The 15,712-nt window shown below is 44.8% G+C and overlaps 1 protein-coding gene across 1 annotated transcript in view; it reads left to right on the plus strand.

Annotated features, from left to right (window-relative positions):
• Positions 1-15,712, plus strand: part of xit (ALG6/ALG8 family glucosyltransferase xit) — a 31,957-nt gene that overhangs the window by 1,735 nt on the left and 14,510 nt on the right. The window contains exons 4-7 of the mRNA XM_077661952.1: positions 5,522-5,714; positions 9,291-9,420; positions 10,938-11,041; positions 12,210-12,330. Of these exons, the coding sequence (XP_077518078.1) occupies positions 5,522-5,714; positions 9,291-9,420; positions 10,938-11,041; positions 12,210-12,330 (548 nt within the window). The remainder of the gene's footprint in view (positions 1-5,521; positions 5,715-9,290; positions 9,421-10,937; positions 11,042-12,209; positions 12,331-15,712) is intronic.

A 15,712-nucleotide genomic window follows, 5' to 3' on the forward strand; every position in this document is an offset into this window, starting at 1 on the left:
CCTGTATTTGATGACCGACTTCAACCCAGATATGCCTCCATGCCAGTTGTGGCTATTCCTAAAGGCAAAGTCTTATTCGAAAAGCAAAGCATTTTGGAACATCAAAAAGACAAAAAGCTACAGTACCGTTTAATAGAATGTGATCGTGAAGGAAAACGTAGCAGTGTGCTTTGAAAGGTGAGAGTAGCTCTGGTGTTAAGCATATGAGCTGCCAAGGGAAGTTATCTAGAGAGATAGTAATAGGTATGATTTGGTGGTTCCTGTCTTTGCATTGACATTTCACATTTCTGGAGCTGGCCATAAGAAAAAAAAGTGACAGAAGAAAAAGGATAAAAAAAACTATAGGGACGCTTAAGTCACCTCAAGAGTGGAATGCAATTGCATTATATTTCACATTTGTCGCAGCTTCTGTTCTGTACATGTTTGCATCAGTTTCTTTGCAATTGTCAGTCCATCAACCATCATATTCAGACTGCTTGAGCAAATTTCATGATACCGGACTGCCTCAGGTTGCGCCTGACATGAACTCTAATGCTATCTTGGTTGATATCTAGAAACTAGGTTGCTCACAACCCATTGGGTAGGTTGTGATGACATCACAAGGTCACATGGCCCCTCTTAACTAATCATTAGTTTAATTGCTGCCTGCCATGATGGGCAGGTTGGTCACAATCTGGTCATCATCATCATCATCAAAACGTTTATTTCCACCGAAATGAAACTCCGAGCAGGTTGTGATGACGTCACATAATCACATGACCTCTCTCAACCAATCAGGGTGGCCTATCAGGCCATGTTGTGATGACTTCACAAGGTCACATGACCGCTTTGGACCTATCAGCTAATTTTATGGCATCGGATGGCGGATTTTGCTCCTGACGTGAACTCTTATGCTATCACATTAAAAACAATGGCTTCTCACTCAGTACCGGAGCACTGTCTCTTGAAATGGTAGTTTTTTTATATCTGCAGTAAGGCCCCTGGTTGTCAGCTTGTAAAGCAAAGTTGGATACTTTTTGCAGAGATGTCGTAACCAGTGAACAACAGTACCAATTCCTTGAAGTGCACTATGTCAGCAGCATGATGCGACAATTATGGTGGTTCTTTTCATAGCACTGGACATAGTGTCACAGTAACTCTGATGAGGAGAGTCCTGGTTAGGCAAGAAACTGAGTACTAACACTGCCGCCTTATGCACGGAGGGCAGAGGTTGACGCCTTTGCCCGTGTGGTTTCAGACCCATTGTCACTCAAGGGGTTTTGGAACACACTTGTCCACCTTTTCTTATGTTTCATTCAACTCCTTGCTGTCCGATTGTTTGTGGCTTCGGTTTCATCAGAGTTGGTATTGTTGCATCACTGAACATGAAGTGCCACCATAGTCTCATTTCCTTATCCAAGAGGAGAGTAGAATACAATTGTGAGTGCATAATCTAACAGGAAGGGTATAGCAGGATAGCTTATGGTGGATCAGGCATTGCACTTCCTGTACTGGGTTTGCTGCTGTACCTTGCAGCACAGCAGCAATTCCACCATGGAGATGTACAAAGCTGTACCCTTGGAGAAAGGCTTGTCAGGGCCATTTTAACCACTGCTATGTTAGCCATGATCGATCTCTTGTGTGTTCATCCTATCTGTTTGAAGGGTGCGTGAGCTCAAAAACTTCCACTGCATTTTAGTTTTCAGTCATGCATCATTGGACACTTTAGTTCACAACCTAAACCGTCCATGAAGTGAGTTGTCAGCTCTATTGTCCTGCAAAGAAAAACAAGAAGTATGTATTTGGGGAAAAAAAACAGCAATGAAACCAGCTGCTGCATATCTGTATGTAGCTAAGTCAGAATTAGACAAGGTGTGTATCTAGCTGCCGTTATCATGAAAAAAACTAAAAAAAGCCTGCAGTGCAGTTTGAAGACCCTCGTAAACTGTGAGTTGCCTGATAGTGCACTTCCTACTATAATTATTCATGTCTCAAGAAACACTAGTACATATCTGCACACAGGTTATTGACAGGTGCCGAACGCGTTAAAGTAGCACGGACGCACGGGTAGTCATGCCACAAACATGCATGCAGCGCCATGGACAGTTTTGCACTCCGTCTCACTGGGGGTGATGGGCGCAACACGAATCAGCGACATGTCTGATGCATGGTGCTCCTGCGCTCTCAGTGGAGTAGATGCACGGATTATGTAATGACAGGTGCTTTGCATCCCATGCTTTCTTCATTGACTATGTGGCCCCGTAGCAAACGGTTGAGAGATCGTTTTAAGGGGAAGGGAGGGCTTAGCAATGGGCGCTTTGCACTGTGCACTTGTCTCACTAACTACGTGACCATAGTGGCATGTGGTGGGCGAGCAAGGAGGATTTTCAGTGAAGGGAAGGGAGAGCGTAAACAGACTTGAAGCAGATGGCGCTAGCGCTATGATGTACCTTATTTACCCTTGATATTTGCATCCGCGCTTAATTTGCGTGCCTCTAATTTATTGCCCAGATTTATATAAATAAAAAACTTTTACTCGCATATTTTGCGCTCCCTGCTGGGCAAGCACACCAGCATGCACGCGAGTGCGTGCAGGGGAGGCTTCAGAAGATTGGTGCGGCCGCGTCGCCGCGTGTGGCTTCGAAAGGCGAGTGAATGTTAAAAGGTAGTAATCCGTTTGTAAATTGGTTGCAGTGAAGAAAAGTCAATTTCACGCCGTTTACCCAGCTCATTCGCGTCAATGGCCGCTTTCCCGTACGAGCAGCTGAGAGAGCAAACCTCTGATAACCTCCAGAGAGTGCGTCACGCCAGAATCCAGAACTACCCAGTGGTTGGCTGTTCTGTTTGCCGCTGCTTTGCCAGGTTTTATCGTCTTGTATCTCCATTTGCCCTTACTGCTGGCTTTGCGATTGTATCGTTCCGCGTTTATTGTTTTGAGCTGCGCACGCGCTGTCATGCCTTCACGTGCGGGGAACTACACAACATGGGCCTGGGGCAGGCGCAGCCGGGAGGGGGAAGTCAACTTTTTTTTGGCCAGCAAGGGGCGCTAGTTGCGAGGCTGACTTATGTACTTCAGTAGAGTTAGTTCTTGGGCTAGTTGGTATTGTTGATTGAAGTTCATAGTTCTTCAGCGCAACGGCACGTTTTTAGCCAAGGAAAAGAAAAGACGGAAGACAGAAAAGAAGAAGGACGAACAAGGACGAACAGCGCGGGAGTATGGGCGCTGCCATATTGGGTCACGTGACCATTCCACCACTGCCGGCCTTCGGGCCTTTATGTTTTGACGGCTGGCGGCACACTGGTGCCCAGCTGCCAGACGCTTTTCCGGCTTTCGCTGTGGATAACGGACTGTCAGACAGCATAAAAACTTCACATGAGTGTGCATAGTATGTGTTGGTGCTGGCAAATGTTCGGTTCAACCACTTTATTTACTTGTCTCCTTCCAACTTGCCGCATTGGCTCGAATGTGTCAACAAACTGCGGTGCAGCTGTCTGCTTGTTATTTTTTCAATCAATTCACCTTCTAATGCTCTTCGTGGACCTCATAATTCGTTGTCAAATTGCTTAGATTAAAAGCGAAGCATTGCCTTTGTATGGCTCGATACTTCTGCCAAAAGATGTGTACAGAGCTATTAAAAATGTTCACCACTCAGTGCTGTGCACAAGATTTACAACCGAATGTGTGTGTGCATTGGATCACCAGACGATTACCCAGATGTTACTGTATCCTTCGTGAGCATTCCGGCTTCGAAAGGGAGACTATTGCCGGTGTTTAAAAGGTATTTCAGGAGCTTAGTGACGTTCGACTGTGCTCTCTTGCTAAGTCTGAAAACTGCTCCGGAGTTCAGCACCTGCATATGTAGCCAACCGGAATGAGCTGGAGTATACAAATTTCTGTTGTGATAAATTTCGCCACTTTCCCGTGCATTAGTGTACTGCCGTAGACCGATGCAGCTGACGAGGTAAATCTCGAAATTCCTCCTCTGAGGACGGTCGCAAAAAAATTCCACCTTCCACAGTACTAGTGCCAAGTGTGCATAACACTGCATTCAGCAACATGCTGACACCCAGGAAGCACTGATTGCAAACGTCGAATAAAACACCAATTACTCAATGTATTGGAGCTGTGTTTCGAAAGTTAGCGAGGTTACAGGCACGCACACATGGCACATATAAATACGGCCAACTTAGCTTTTCTTCCTTTCATATGTGAACAAGGGGTACGTACAGATCTCGACACACCATTGGTTTTTAGCCTTTGTTTCTTCCTTTTGGCGAGGGTTTGTTTTTAGTGTCATTGATGTTCCTTCTTCGCATGATAACTCACGAACGTGTTCACACTAATTGCTGCGACAAGATTCTTTTTAATGCACTGCGAAAATAATGTGGTGGAATTACTGCAGCGCAATATATTACTGTTGTGGAGATATCACGAGCTTGTTCTGGCATTCCCGCTACTGCTGGGACTGAAATAAACTGGTGCGTGGGGTTTGTGATATGTTCATTTTTTTTTTTTCGTGGAACAACAAATTAATGTTCTGCTTTCCCAGAAAGCAGTCTGAACTTGTAAGGCAGCTCCTCAAAAAATAGCAGCTTGTGTCGCGAAGTTCACCATGTGTAATAAGCGCTTCTATTTTTCTTCCACTAGGCCACAGGGACATTGCTGTACATATTAATCCAACAATACGCATGACATCTATACCACTACTGTGGTGTTTGAGTGTCTCTTGGCATTCGTACACAAGCTGCACAGCAGCAGTTTGCACTGCACACTGATGCTGTTAATGATGGCTCCGAACGCCAGGAATGGTGGCCATCCTAGTGGCGCCACCAGTCGTGGACAAAGTGAACTGCTTTCTGTAAACGGTTTATACTGTATACATTGCAAGTTATGACCTTTGTAGAGTATTTTAGGGCATGCTCGCGAAATCTCCGCAGAATTTGCACACCCGCTTCTTGAAGCTTTAATTTTAGAAAAAAAAATTGCACAAAATGCGAGTAAATACGCTATGCGCCATTCAGGTGATACATAGCTGTGACGTCAGTGGTTTGAACAGGATGACACGAGGCATGCACTTATCTGCAGTGATAAAAATCTGATGGAGTCTCATGCACAATATGCGACTACATTACATGCACAGCATTGCATGCAGCTTCTGCTGAAACTGGGATTTAAGCAGCCTAGTGAAAACATAGCGTAATATTTTGCACTGCCTTTCGCATGTGTCCTGCACTCAAAATATGGGAAGGGAAATATATATACAGTATTACTAAATGGGCTATATATATATATATATATATATATATATATATATATATATATATATATATGATTAGGGAAATTGACATCTTGTTCATGTCACTGGCCATATTACTGTGCAAAAATATATAGGCCCTACCTGTCCATTGTCCAAACTGCCAGTTGCCGTATCACCGAGGCATTTAGCCCACAGAAAAATCGTCCTTAATGTGAGTTGTCTATATTAACAGGGCACAATTGTCAGCAGTAGAAGTATAGTATAATTATGTTTGACGATTGCAGATGGCAAGGGCTGATTTCACCGAGGAAGGAAGCCCATTCCTCTGGCCAGAATGATCCCTGGTTGGACAAGACCACTGTGCTGTCAATGCTGTTCCTTTGGAATCCTGGGCTGCTACTTGTGGACCACGTGCATTTCCAGTACAACGGTTTTCTTCATGGGATACTCCTTCTTTCTGTGGCACGTCTCTTTCAGGTATGTCTAAACAAAAAATAAATAGAAAGTCACTATTGATGTCATAGTTTATGATTAATGCAGTACCTAGTGCTACAGTTCCGATCAGAGAAAATGCGTGTCTCAGCACATGGTAACTTCAAAATAGGAACGGAAATGAAGCCCTGAATTGGAGCCATTTGCGTATTGTTGTAATATGAAGAGATGTGCACATATCATGCTCAACAGCTTGAGGGTGTAAATATGCAAAAGGGAAGCATAAGATGACTCAGCAGTGCTAATGGTTCATCTTCCTCCTTGCTTTTGCTATCATTTATTGTTGCTGTTGCAAGTCATGGAGTAAATTGGATTGAAAGAGCAGAGGGGACAGCCTGGCAATGGTGGAATAAAGTACACAGAAAGAGAGGGGGAGGAGAATAGTAAAAAGGAAATGAACACGCCAAGCAGAGAGCAAGAAATATCAATCTTTCACATGGAGTTAAAAGATATTGCCTAAATTTGAGGAGCAAAAAAAATACTGGATGCCTAGAAAATGCCGAGCTTGGGTTGCGACAGCACAAGGAGCCTGTCGAGGCATTGTTGGAACACTTCAGATTCGGTGATGTCACTTCTTGTTTGGTGATGCCATGGCATGACAGGGTTATCATGACCACACATCACATGCCATTGATGTCGTCGTCATAGGTATTTGACGTCGCCAGGTGTGACACGAGACTGCGACACCAGCAAATGGCCCGACAAGCTCCTTGTGCTCTCGCGTATACGGATGCACTACCCAGTACCATAGGCACAGATGTCCAGAGTAGATGAACGTGTCATATCTGTTGAATCTGCTTTCATGTGTGTGCCCTTCTCATACCGGATGTGATGGACTGGAGAGAGAAGGCTGGGGGGGTCAAATGCTCAACGCCTTTGCTCTCCTTGCAAAGCGAAGCTCGGCTAAAACAAATGCGATGCATTACTAAAAGGTGCTCTATAATTGTGTTGCTGCGTATAGCGTGACAGATGTGTGTGGTCATGTAAGCATGTACAAGCAACTGCTACTCTGACTGCTATTTGTATGTTTAAATTTTTTGTGTGAACTGCAGAAAGACAACTACAAAACCAGGCATGATTGCACACATCATTGTGAAGTGGAACTATAGTAGAAGAACTGGGATGAGCAGTAAATGAGTTCAAAAAGAGTGCCTAAATTTGAAATCAGTATGCCTAGCTTGTACCAATATGCTACAGCTATCTCTCACTACTTTGCATAGTGCTGGTAAAAAGGCACAAAATTTTTTAAACATGACCTGTCCATTACTGATTGCCAGTTGTGATTGTTATATGACTTACTTTTTGTTTAGGTCTATTAGAAAGGAGAAAAAATGTTTTGGCGAAATGGGTGTTTGCTAACAGACATTATTTGGCATAAAATTTCCAAAGTACAGCAGAATCTCAACGATATGAACGTCATGTGGTTGCGGAAAATGTTTGTATCATCAAAAATTTGTGCAATCGAGAACAAAAAAATCTGCCAGAAGACGCACAGGAAGTGCATTCACACAGATCTGTCTATGACTGATGGGATTGCTTCGTGGCTGCATGCCACCGCTCACTGCTCATGGTCCGTACCGTGTTACTGGCAATCACGACATTGGTGATGTAGTCCGACACTACTTGAAGGTGATCACTTGAGGCTTAATGTGCTCGGATTAAAGTGCTCTTATGCAATTTATTTTACAAAAAAAGGCTGGAAGGATTACTATATGAGTTTAACTAGCTGAAGTATTCCTTTATTGTGCACCGCCATTTTTATTGCGGATTAAGGGACTGTCACACCAGGAAATATTTATTGGTCTAATTTGGCTGGAACAGATGCGATAACTTTCAAATCGCGCAAAGCTGTGTGTGTCGCACGTTATTGCTCGCTGCTTGCGGGATGTACTGCATGACTGGCGATCACGCAGTCAGCGATGTGGGGACAGCACTTTATGATCGAGGGTGCAGTTGTGGCTCCTGTGTTCATATCATCCATAGTATGCGGTGAGTGTGCAGAACACCTGAAATTTGGCACATTTCAGCTAGGTAATTTCGCAACTTTCTGTCACCTCGAAATTCAAATCAAATGGGATCACATCGGGATTCTACTGACAGTTTAGAGGCCATCACTGTACCTTATTAATCACATAGGAATGTCACTATACATCAGAAATTAGGGCACAGCAGAAGTAACTGGAGCGTGGCAGCTGCACTGACAGAAAATTGCTGTTCTGCAGTCATGTCGCCTACTGTTTGAATCAGGTAATGCTGCATTTTAGGCAAACATATATGTGACGAGGACTGCAGATTCTAGCATAGCACAAGCTCTTGCAATGGAGGAGTGATATTGCAATTCCATGAGTGGATACTTTCAGGCTAGAAGGTTTTGTGATGATAGAAAGTTTGGTGGTGATAGTTTTAGTCCCCCGGCAGGTGTTAGACAGAGCTTCTGTTGCTCTTAGGTTTTGTTTTAGTGCTAATAAGGAATATAGTTTTGAACGAGAATTTAGTGTGTTGTTTTAGTCGCTATGGGACGTTAAACCCCATAAACCTCCTTTAATTGGTGTTCTTACTCACATGGCATGTCCTTATTCCTATCTTTTTGAGCTTAATCTTGTGTGTAATTACCATTATACATGGAGGCGAAATTCTAGAGGCCCATGTACTGTGCGATGTCAGTGCACGTTGAAGAACCCCAAGTGGTCGAAATTTCCGGAGACCTTTACAACGGCATCCCTCATAGCCTGAGTCGCTTTGGGACGTTAAACCCCCATAAGCCATAAACGAGTTATAATTCACAGCCAAGCACACACTGATATCATGCCTGCTGCGAAAAATTGACGCTCTGATATGGCACCATCACTGTAGGAATTAATGTGTCTATTGCTGATGTAAACATTGAATGATCTGATTTTGATAGCATTTAGGTACTAATTGCTCTTCCAACCTATACATGCATTAATTGCAATGAGGGTATGCATGTTACATCTTTGTTGACCTCTCTTACACAGCATAAGTAATTCACATATGCGTTTTGACTGTTCTTTTTTGTAATATATTTGATCTCCACGTGGTACTTCCCTAAAACACAGCCATCATAGAGATGAAGCTTTGCCATGAAGCTGCTAATGCCTTTGTTCTTTGTAAAAATGGAAATGTGATAAGAGGATGCATTGAGGACGCTCATCTGTGCTCTCGTATTTTGCCCCTATCTTTGTATGTTTCGCTCCTTTATCAGTCCACACTAGTTCTGGTGGGATTAATTTTATTTTATTGTTTATTGAAGTCATAAGAGAAGGTTCATGAAATTTAGTTGCTATTCGTAGCACTTGTAACATGGCATTTTAGTTTACAACTTTCTTGATGTATGCTTGCATGGCACAAGGGAAGTCAAGTACTAGTAAGAATGGATTCGCTTTGTGAACAGTATTAAACCTTTTCACCTAATCACCATTTGCGATATGTCATCCAAATTGCATTTGTTTAATGCTTCAGTTGCTTGCTTATACTAAAGCAATGCAGGACTTGTTGAAGCGTACTTTTGTGGCGAAGGTTTGCATGCTTACTGCCTTCCAGGGTCGCTGCATTGAAGCCACCCTGTGGTTCACCATACTCTTGAATCTGAAACACATCTACCTCTATGTGGCACCTGTGTTTTTTGTGTACCTGCTGCGAAACTACTGCTTTTCTGAGCCCATTGGCAAGGGTAAGTGTTGTTTCTGAAGTGTTCTTACAACATGATTTTGACATTAAATGCAATAGTTCTTGCATTTCATCGATGCTAATGTTCATGAAGTTTTTTAATCATTTGGTCAAGAGAATGTATTGGTATTGCAAACCTATAAACAGTTCCCCTTTGTTTGATGTCAGTGGACAGCATGCAAATGATTGTGCTTTGTCGCGCAATGCTTTAATAGAAATTGTGCTGTTAAGTGTGCCCACGTGGTAGGTATTTTGTAGAGATTTCAATGTCTCCTGCCGCCTAAAACTGAACTTTCAGTTTATCATGCCCTGTTCCTACCCAATATTGACTGCTACCATTACTATGGGAGCTCTACTCTGATTAACTTAAACGAACTACAGAAAAAGGCTTTACGAGCAATAGCAAATGTTTCATATTTATCCTCCTCAGCACAGCTATTTTCTCGATACCATGTTGTAAATGTTTGTGGGTTGTATGGTTATTAACAGATTATTAACAGTTTATAAGACTCAAATTCGTCACAAATTTAGTTTTGTTACTCGCATATCTAACCTCAGAGAAAACCCAGCGCCTCACCTAACACGCCATCACGAGTATTGGTACATACCACGACCCATGCACGAATTATGGCCTTCATCAAGAGCTAAGGTATGCATTACCTTTTGCTTTTGAGCAAGCTTAGTTTGAATAAAAAAATAACCTCTTCTTTATCCTCAAGGAAATTGCTAGTCATGCTTCAGTGATGTCTTCCTCATCTTTGCATTGTTAACCTCTATTTTTAAGTTGTTTTTACCTCCTTTCTCTGCATTGCCAATTTTCTTTTTTTCAGTGTGAAAGAATTCCATGCCATAGCCATTTTCTGTATTGTGCAACTGTTAAACTGGCCATCGTGTTTCTTCAATCCATGTTTATTTTACTACTCTTTACTGTTTATTGCTGTGCACCACGGGGATAGCATCTTCAAGCTGCTGTTATGTGGCCTTTTCTCCCTTAATTTCAAACATGTACATCTGTACATCTGTACAGCTGTATCTTACCGGTACTCACCTACGCTGCAGAAACGTGGAGGCTAACGAAAAGAGTTCAGCTTAAGTTAAGGACAACGCAGCGAGCCATGGAAAGAAAAATTATAGGTGTAACGTTAAGAGACCGGAAGCGGGCAGAGTGGGTGAGGGAACAAGCGCGGGTTAATGACATCCTAGTCGAAATCAAGAAGAAATGGGCCTGGGCAGGGCACGTAATGCGAAGGCAAGATAACCGCTGGTCCTTAAGGGTAACGGAGTGGATTCCAAGAGAAAGTAAGTGTAACAGGGGACGGCAGAAGGCTAGGTGGGCGGATGAGATTAAGAAGTTTGCTGGCAAAGGGTTAATTGGAGAGGTATGAGAGAGGCCTTTGCCCTGCAGTGGGTGTAATAAGGCTGATGATGATGATGATGATGATGATATCTGCACGTGGCTTGGACTAAATATTGTGGTTGATTGATATTGTTTGCGACTGTTTACATAATGCATTTGTGCAGCTCCTGGATCCTTGCTCTGGAGGTTCCGACTCATTAATTTCCTCAGCTTGGCTGGAACTGTGCTGCTGGTCTTTGGCGTCTCGCTGTGGCCGTTCTTGAGCCAGGTAACTAGTGATCAGCTTCCTCTCCTTAGTGTAATTTGGAGACTGGTTATGAGTTCTTGATATATATTATCACTACTGTCATTTGGCAGTGGTGATTTGATAATTCCTGTGAAACAGGGGCTAATCTTCACTGGTGGCAACCCATTTGAACACCCCTTAGAAAAAGATTGGTATATTGCCAGCAGAAGATGTCTGTTGCTGTCACGGAAAGCTGATAGCAGTACAAATGCTGCATTTTAGCATACGTGGCCATGTTTTAAGTCATATGTGCAGCTGAATCTAGGGATTCACTGGAACATAATCTGAGAATAGTTGGTCTTTTGCAGTCTTTGTATCAACCCGAATGAGCAATGGCTGAGGCAGTCTTTTGCAATGCTAAAAGGACACGAATACTTTGTTCTTAGGAAATTTCGATTGTTTGGCCTTTTCTGGTTCTGTTAACATTTGTTCGGCAGCAGCAGATGAATTCATTGCTTGAGAAACGTGGAGATGAAGACGGATGATTTTTTCCCACCAATCACTTCAGACTCGTGACGTGAATGATTACATTGATTCTGTTATGGACTCCGTGATTGCTGGCTGAAAGAGGATAGCAGTGTGGCCTTGCCTCGGAGATCTCTGGATGAAAACAGTGTTCACCTCTCACAGTTTGCTTGTGAAAACGGCTGGTGGTGGTGGCGGTACACGTGCTTCATTTTTTGGCCTTCTCTAGCGTACAAAAGCTACGTTTTCAGCAAAACTAGACACTTTTACATTCGAGTGTGGCAATAATTGACGTAAAGCAACTTCACAGGCTGGGTTTAGGCCACAGTACGACAGGAATCCCAGCCTTGGGGGGTGAGAACAGTCTGGGGCCTGTGCTTAAACGTGTCTGAAATTATTGTGAACACTAGCACAAAAGGGAAAAGGAAGAAGAAGCGTGTGTTCTGTTTTTACCTGCGTGAGCCCACTTTCTGGCATTTGCTTCTTGACGTCAATCTGCTGACATGAGTAGAGCACTGCATGATTTGAAGTGCTTGGCGCCTGTGCAGTATTAAATGGAAAATTTTTGTTTCTACTCCACAGCGTAATAAAAGCACTGTTTACTTCTTTCATCTTAGGCATAATTGTTGCTTGTTGTCATTTATGGAAGCGCTAGCTTATCTGACATCAAAAAAATCTGTTTCAGTACCAGTTGGCGCAGGTGTTCAAGCGGCTTTTTCCTTTCAAGAGGGGCCTCTGCCATGCCTACTGGGCTCCGAATTGGTGGGCACTGTACGCTGCTGCAGATCGAGTTCTGGCACTGACAGGTCAGAGAGTGTGCCCACTGCTTTTTTTTGTTTTGCATGCCAACTTATGCTGACGTGCAAGTGCGACATTTATGTGGGATTTGCAAGCTCAAGCAAGGCAACACGAATTGTTAAGCACTTGAGTGAGAACACATGTATTGTGCACTTTGTTGCTTATGCTTACTGCACAGAGTGGTCAGCGTTGCAAAACAGGAAACTACTGATTAAGTGGGATTCACACAGGTGAAGTAATCCCTACCTAAGCATGGGCGACTGCGCACACATCACACCTTCCAGAGGGGGCAGCGCAGCGACGTAGCTTCCGGATGTGATCTGGCAACAGAGGTGGGGATTGTTTGCTCGGCAGCACAAACGGTTCCCTCTTCATGCGGTTTTCTTTTTCTAGGCGTCGATTGAGTTGTGCATTTTTTTTTTTTCCGCTTCTGGCAGTTTGGCAGCCCGAGGTCTGTGGGGTGCCTGTGGCTATATTCACAATATTCACAGCCTATAGGTGGCACAACGAAATCTAAGATGGCTGTCTGGAAAATTGTTGTGCTGTTTGGCCTAGGTGTGCCCTAGCACAATCTTAGCATGTGCATGCACTGAGGTAGCATGTGCACTGAGCCACACAGGAGCTGGGTAGGCCCGGATTCAATGTTTAATTGAAGGCGGAGAGGTGCTGGTCGAGCGCATTTTGCGTCATTTGCTGCGGTGTGAAAGCTTTCACACACTAGATCGGTTATGTGCAGACACTGAAGCTGCACATACTTTTTCTGTCAAGGTATTTGCGCGTGTTACTTTTGGCTTTAAAGCACATAGCACAGCTTGGTCTATATACAAATCGGGGTCATAGAATCGAACGCGTGCTAAAATTATGGCACGGGGAGCGTGTCCCATAAAGAATTCATTCAGCATCTGCCAGTGTATGGTCTGTCACATGACGATAGAAGTAACTAGATAATATAACCTGCTTCATTCGCAGGTGCACGCAGAAGTTTTCATAACGTCGAAACCATGGTAAAGCTTGTCTGTTTAGGGTATGCTGTACTCTGCACTTTCCAAAGCGACCTGCACAGTGCAAGTCCCGGTGCAGTCTGAGCCTCCAGGCAGAAAAAAAATTCCGCTTTTCCATTGCTTCCATATTTTGAAAACTTCTGCAGGAACCTGCACATTTCACAGTGCTTACAGGCTGGTAAATTCTATCACCCTACAGAACAATGCCAGTTCGCTGGATCAGCCACAATACGAAGGTCGTACAACAAATGCGCTTGGTCATGTGAAGGTCGCCACAGTTGGAAAGCAGATTTTGACCAGATGGTTTCATATAGCCTGAGCGTGATAGCTGCAGCCTGTAGGGGCTAAATGAGAAGGTTACTTGTGTAATTAATTGCCCTCAGCATATGCAGTCATACGCAGCATACATAGGGTGAGGTAACTGCCGCATGGTACATGATCATGCTATTATATCATCCTGTTGGCTGTTATAATATAGCCCCCATATCACTCATTGGCTTAGAAACCACAAGGCTTTAAAGCAACAGTATGGCAAACAAATGCCACTCTTTTAGGTTCAGCTAGATTTTGCGCCTTTAGGGCCACTGCTTTTCAATGTGGACAATTTCTGGCAGTGCAACATCCTTGTAGTGATTCACATTTTGCCTGAACAGGCCAAGCAGCTGCATTTTGATTAGCCGTAAACCTCTAGTGAGGAAATGTTTTCTGAAGGTTTTCACCTGTGGTGACACACACCAGTGCACAGCTTCATCACCCATTCTTATATCTTCTAAATATCTCTCGGCCAAGGATAGGGGAATAGGAAATGTCACAGCCTGACTGACAGTGAAATGCGCAACATGGTTCTGAGTGGATTCTGTTACGTCTCGCCTACGACGCGCGGTATAGCCGGCGCGGATGCAACGGACGCCGCGGCTTTGTTCAAAGCGGCGGTCATTTGGACCCGTTCATCGCTGCCGCAACGCCTCCCGCCAAGCGCGTCCAGGCAGGTTTCAGTGCCACGTGTCGTCGTGCGTGCGTGTGTGTGTGTGTGCGCATGTTGGTGCCCACGCTTGTCAAAGCGCGGCAGCCGGGGAGAGGAGCTCCCCAACTGGGAGGCGAGGAGGTCTGACCGGCGCCGGCCTGGCGGACGCGCCCGTCACGTCTGGACATGTTCAAGCGTCGCCGTATCGGACGCCTCTTCCCAAGCCGTTCCTTCTTGCCCTCGACTCCGAGGGTATAAAACGCCGCTGCCCCGGACGCCGAGAGACTTCGATTTCGTCCTTCGAGTAACGTGGTCGCCCTGACCGGCTGCTCTTTTGAGATGCCAGAATAAACAAGTTGTTCTGTTGCCAGTCGACTCATCCTTTGCCGGGACCTTCGGATGTTTCCAGCTTTGCCCCAGGCCGCCAGGCCAACGCTACCCTTGGGGCTTGCAACCCATTTGCAACAACTGGTTGCCAGCGGTGAGATCCCGACAACGGAGGCCAGCAGCGAAGATATGCGGTCAACTGTATGCTGAGCAGCACAACGACCATCCGGGAGCAGTGCAACGAGCCCTGTGTGATGACTGGTTGCCTGCAGCGGAACGACTGCGCTGAATTCTTGGCTGCGAGGTTTGGTGAGTGCGGGACTTTCTTCTTCTGAGTTTTGCCAGGCTTTTGTTAGTGTCAGAAACAGAGCTGGTAATTGTGGTTGTCGTTGCTGCCGGGTTAGTTTGCGGCAAGACAATAGTAGGCAGTAGAGAAAGCAGCATTCGGAGCAGCCATGGATTTGAAGTCGTTGCGCAAACCGAAATTGCTGGAGCTTGCAAGAGAGTTGGGTCTGAATTTCTCAGACAAACTCAGAAAACCAGAACTGCTAAGGGCTATTCTTGAGTTGGAGGCTGAGGATGACGAGCTGTCGGAATGCCTTGAGACCATTGAGGAGAGGGAGCAAAAAGAGAAAGACGAGCGTGAACGTAAAGAACAAAAAGAGAAAGAGAAAGAAGAGCGCGACCGTCAACACGCTTTGGAAATGAAGCGTCTCGAGGTAGAGATGGAACGCGCTCGTAATGGAAGTCAGGCACACGGTGCAGGAGAACGGGTATCGTTCAAAATGACTGACCTGATGCGGCCGTTTAAGCTTGGAGAGGACATTGGTTTGTTCCTGGTTAACTTTGAGCGAACGTGCGAGAAGCAGGGGTTCTCTCGGGAAACGTGGCCACAGCGCTTGCTCACTTTGTTACCCGGCGAGGCGGCCGACGTAGTCGCTCGCTTGAAGAGAGAGGAGGCAGAGGATTTCGACCAAGTGAAATCGAGTCTGCTAAAAAAGTACAGGCTGTCAGCGGAGGCGTTCCGTCGGAAGTTTCGGGAAAATGAAAAAGGCAGAAGCGAGTCATATACAGAGTTTGCCTACAGGCTTTTGTCAA

The sequence above is a fragment of the Amblyomma americanum genome, chromosome 4, assembly GCF_052857255.1.
Source record: "Amblyomma americanum isolate KBUSLIRL-KWMA chromosome 4, ASM5285725v1, whole genome shotgun sequence".
Taxonomy (NCBI): Eukaryota; Metazoa; Arthropoda; class Arachnida; order Ixodida; family Ixodidae; genus Amblyomma; species Amblyomma americanum.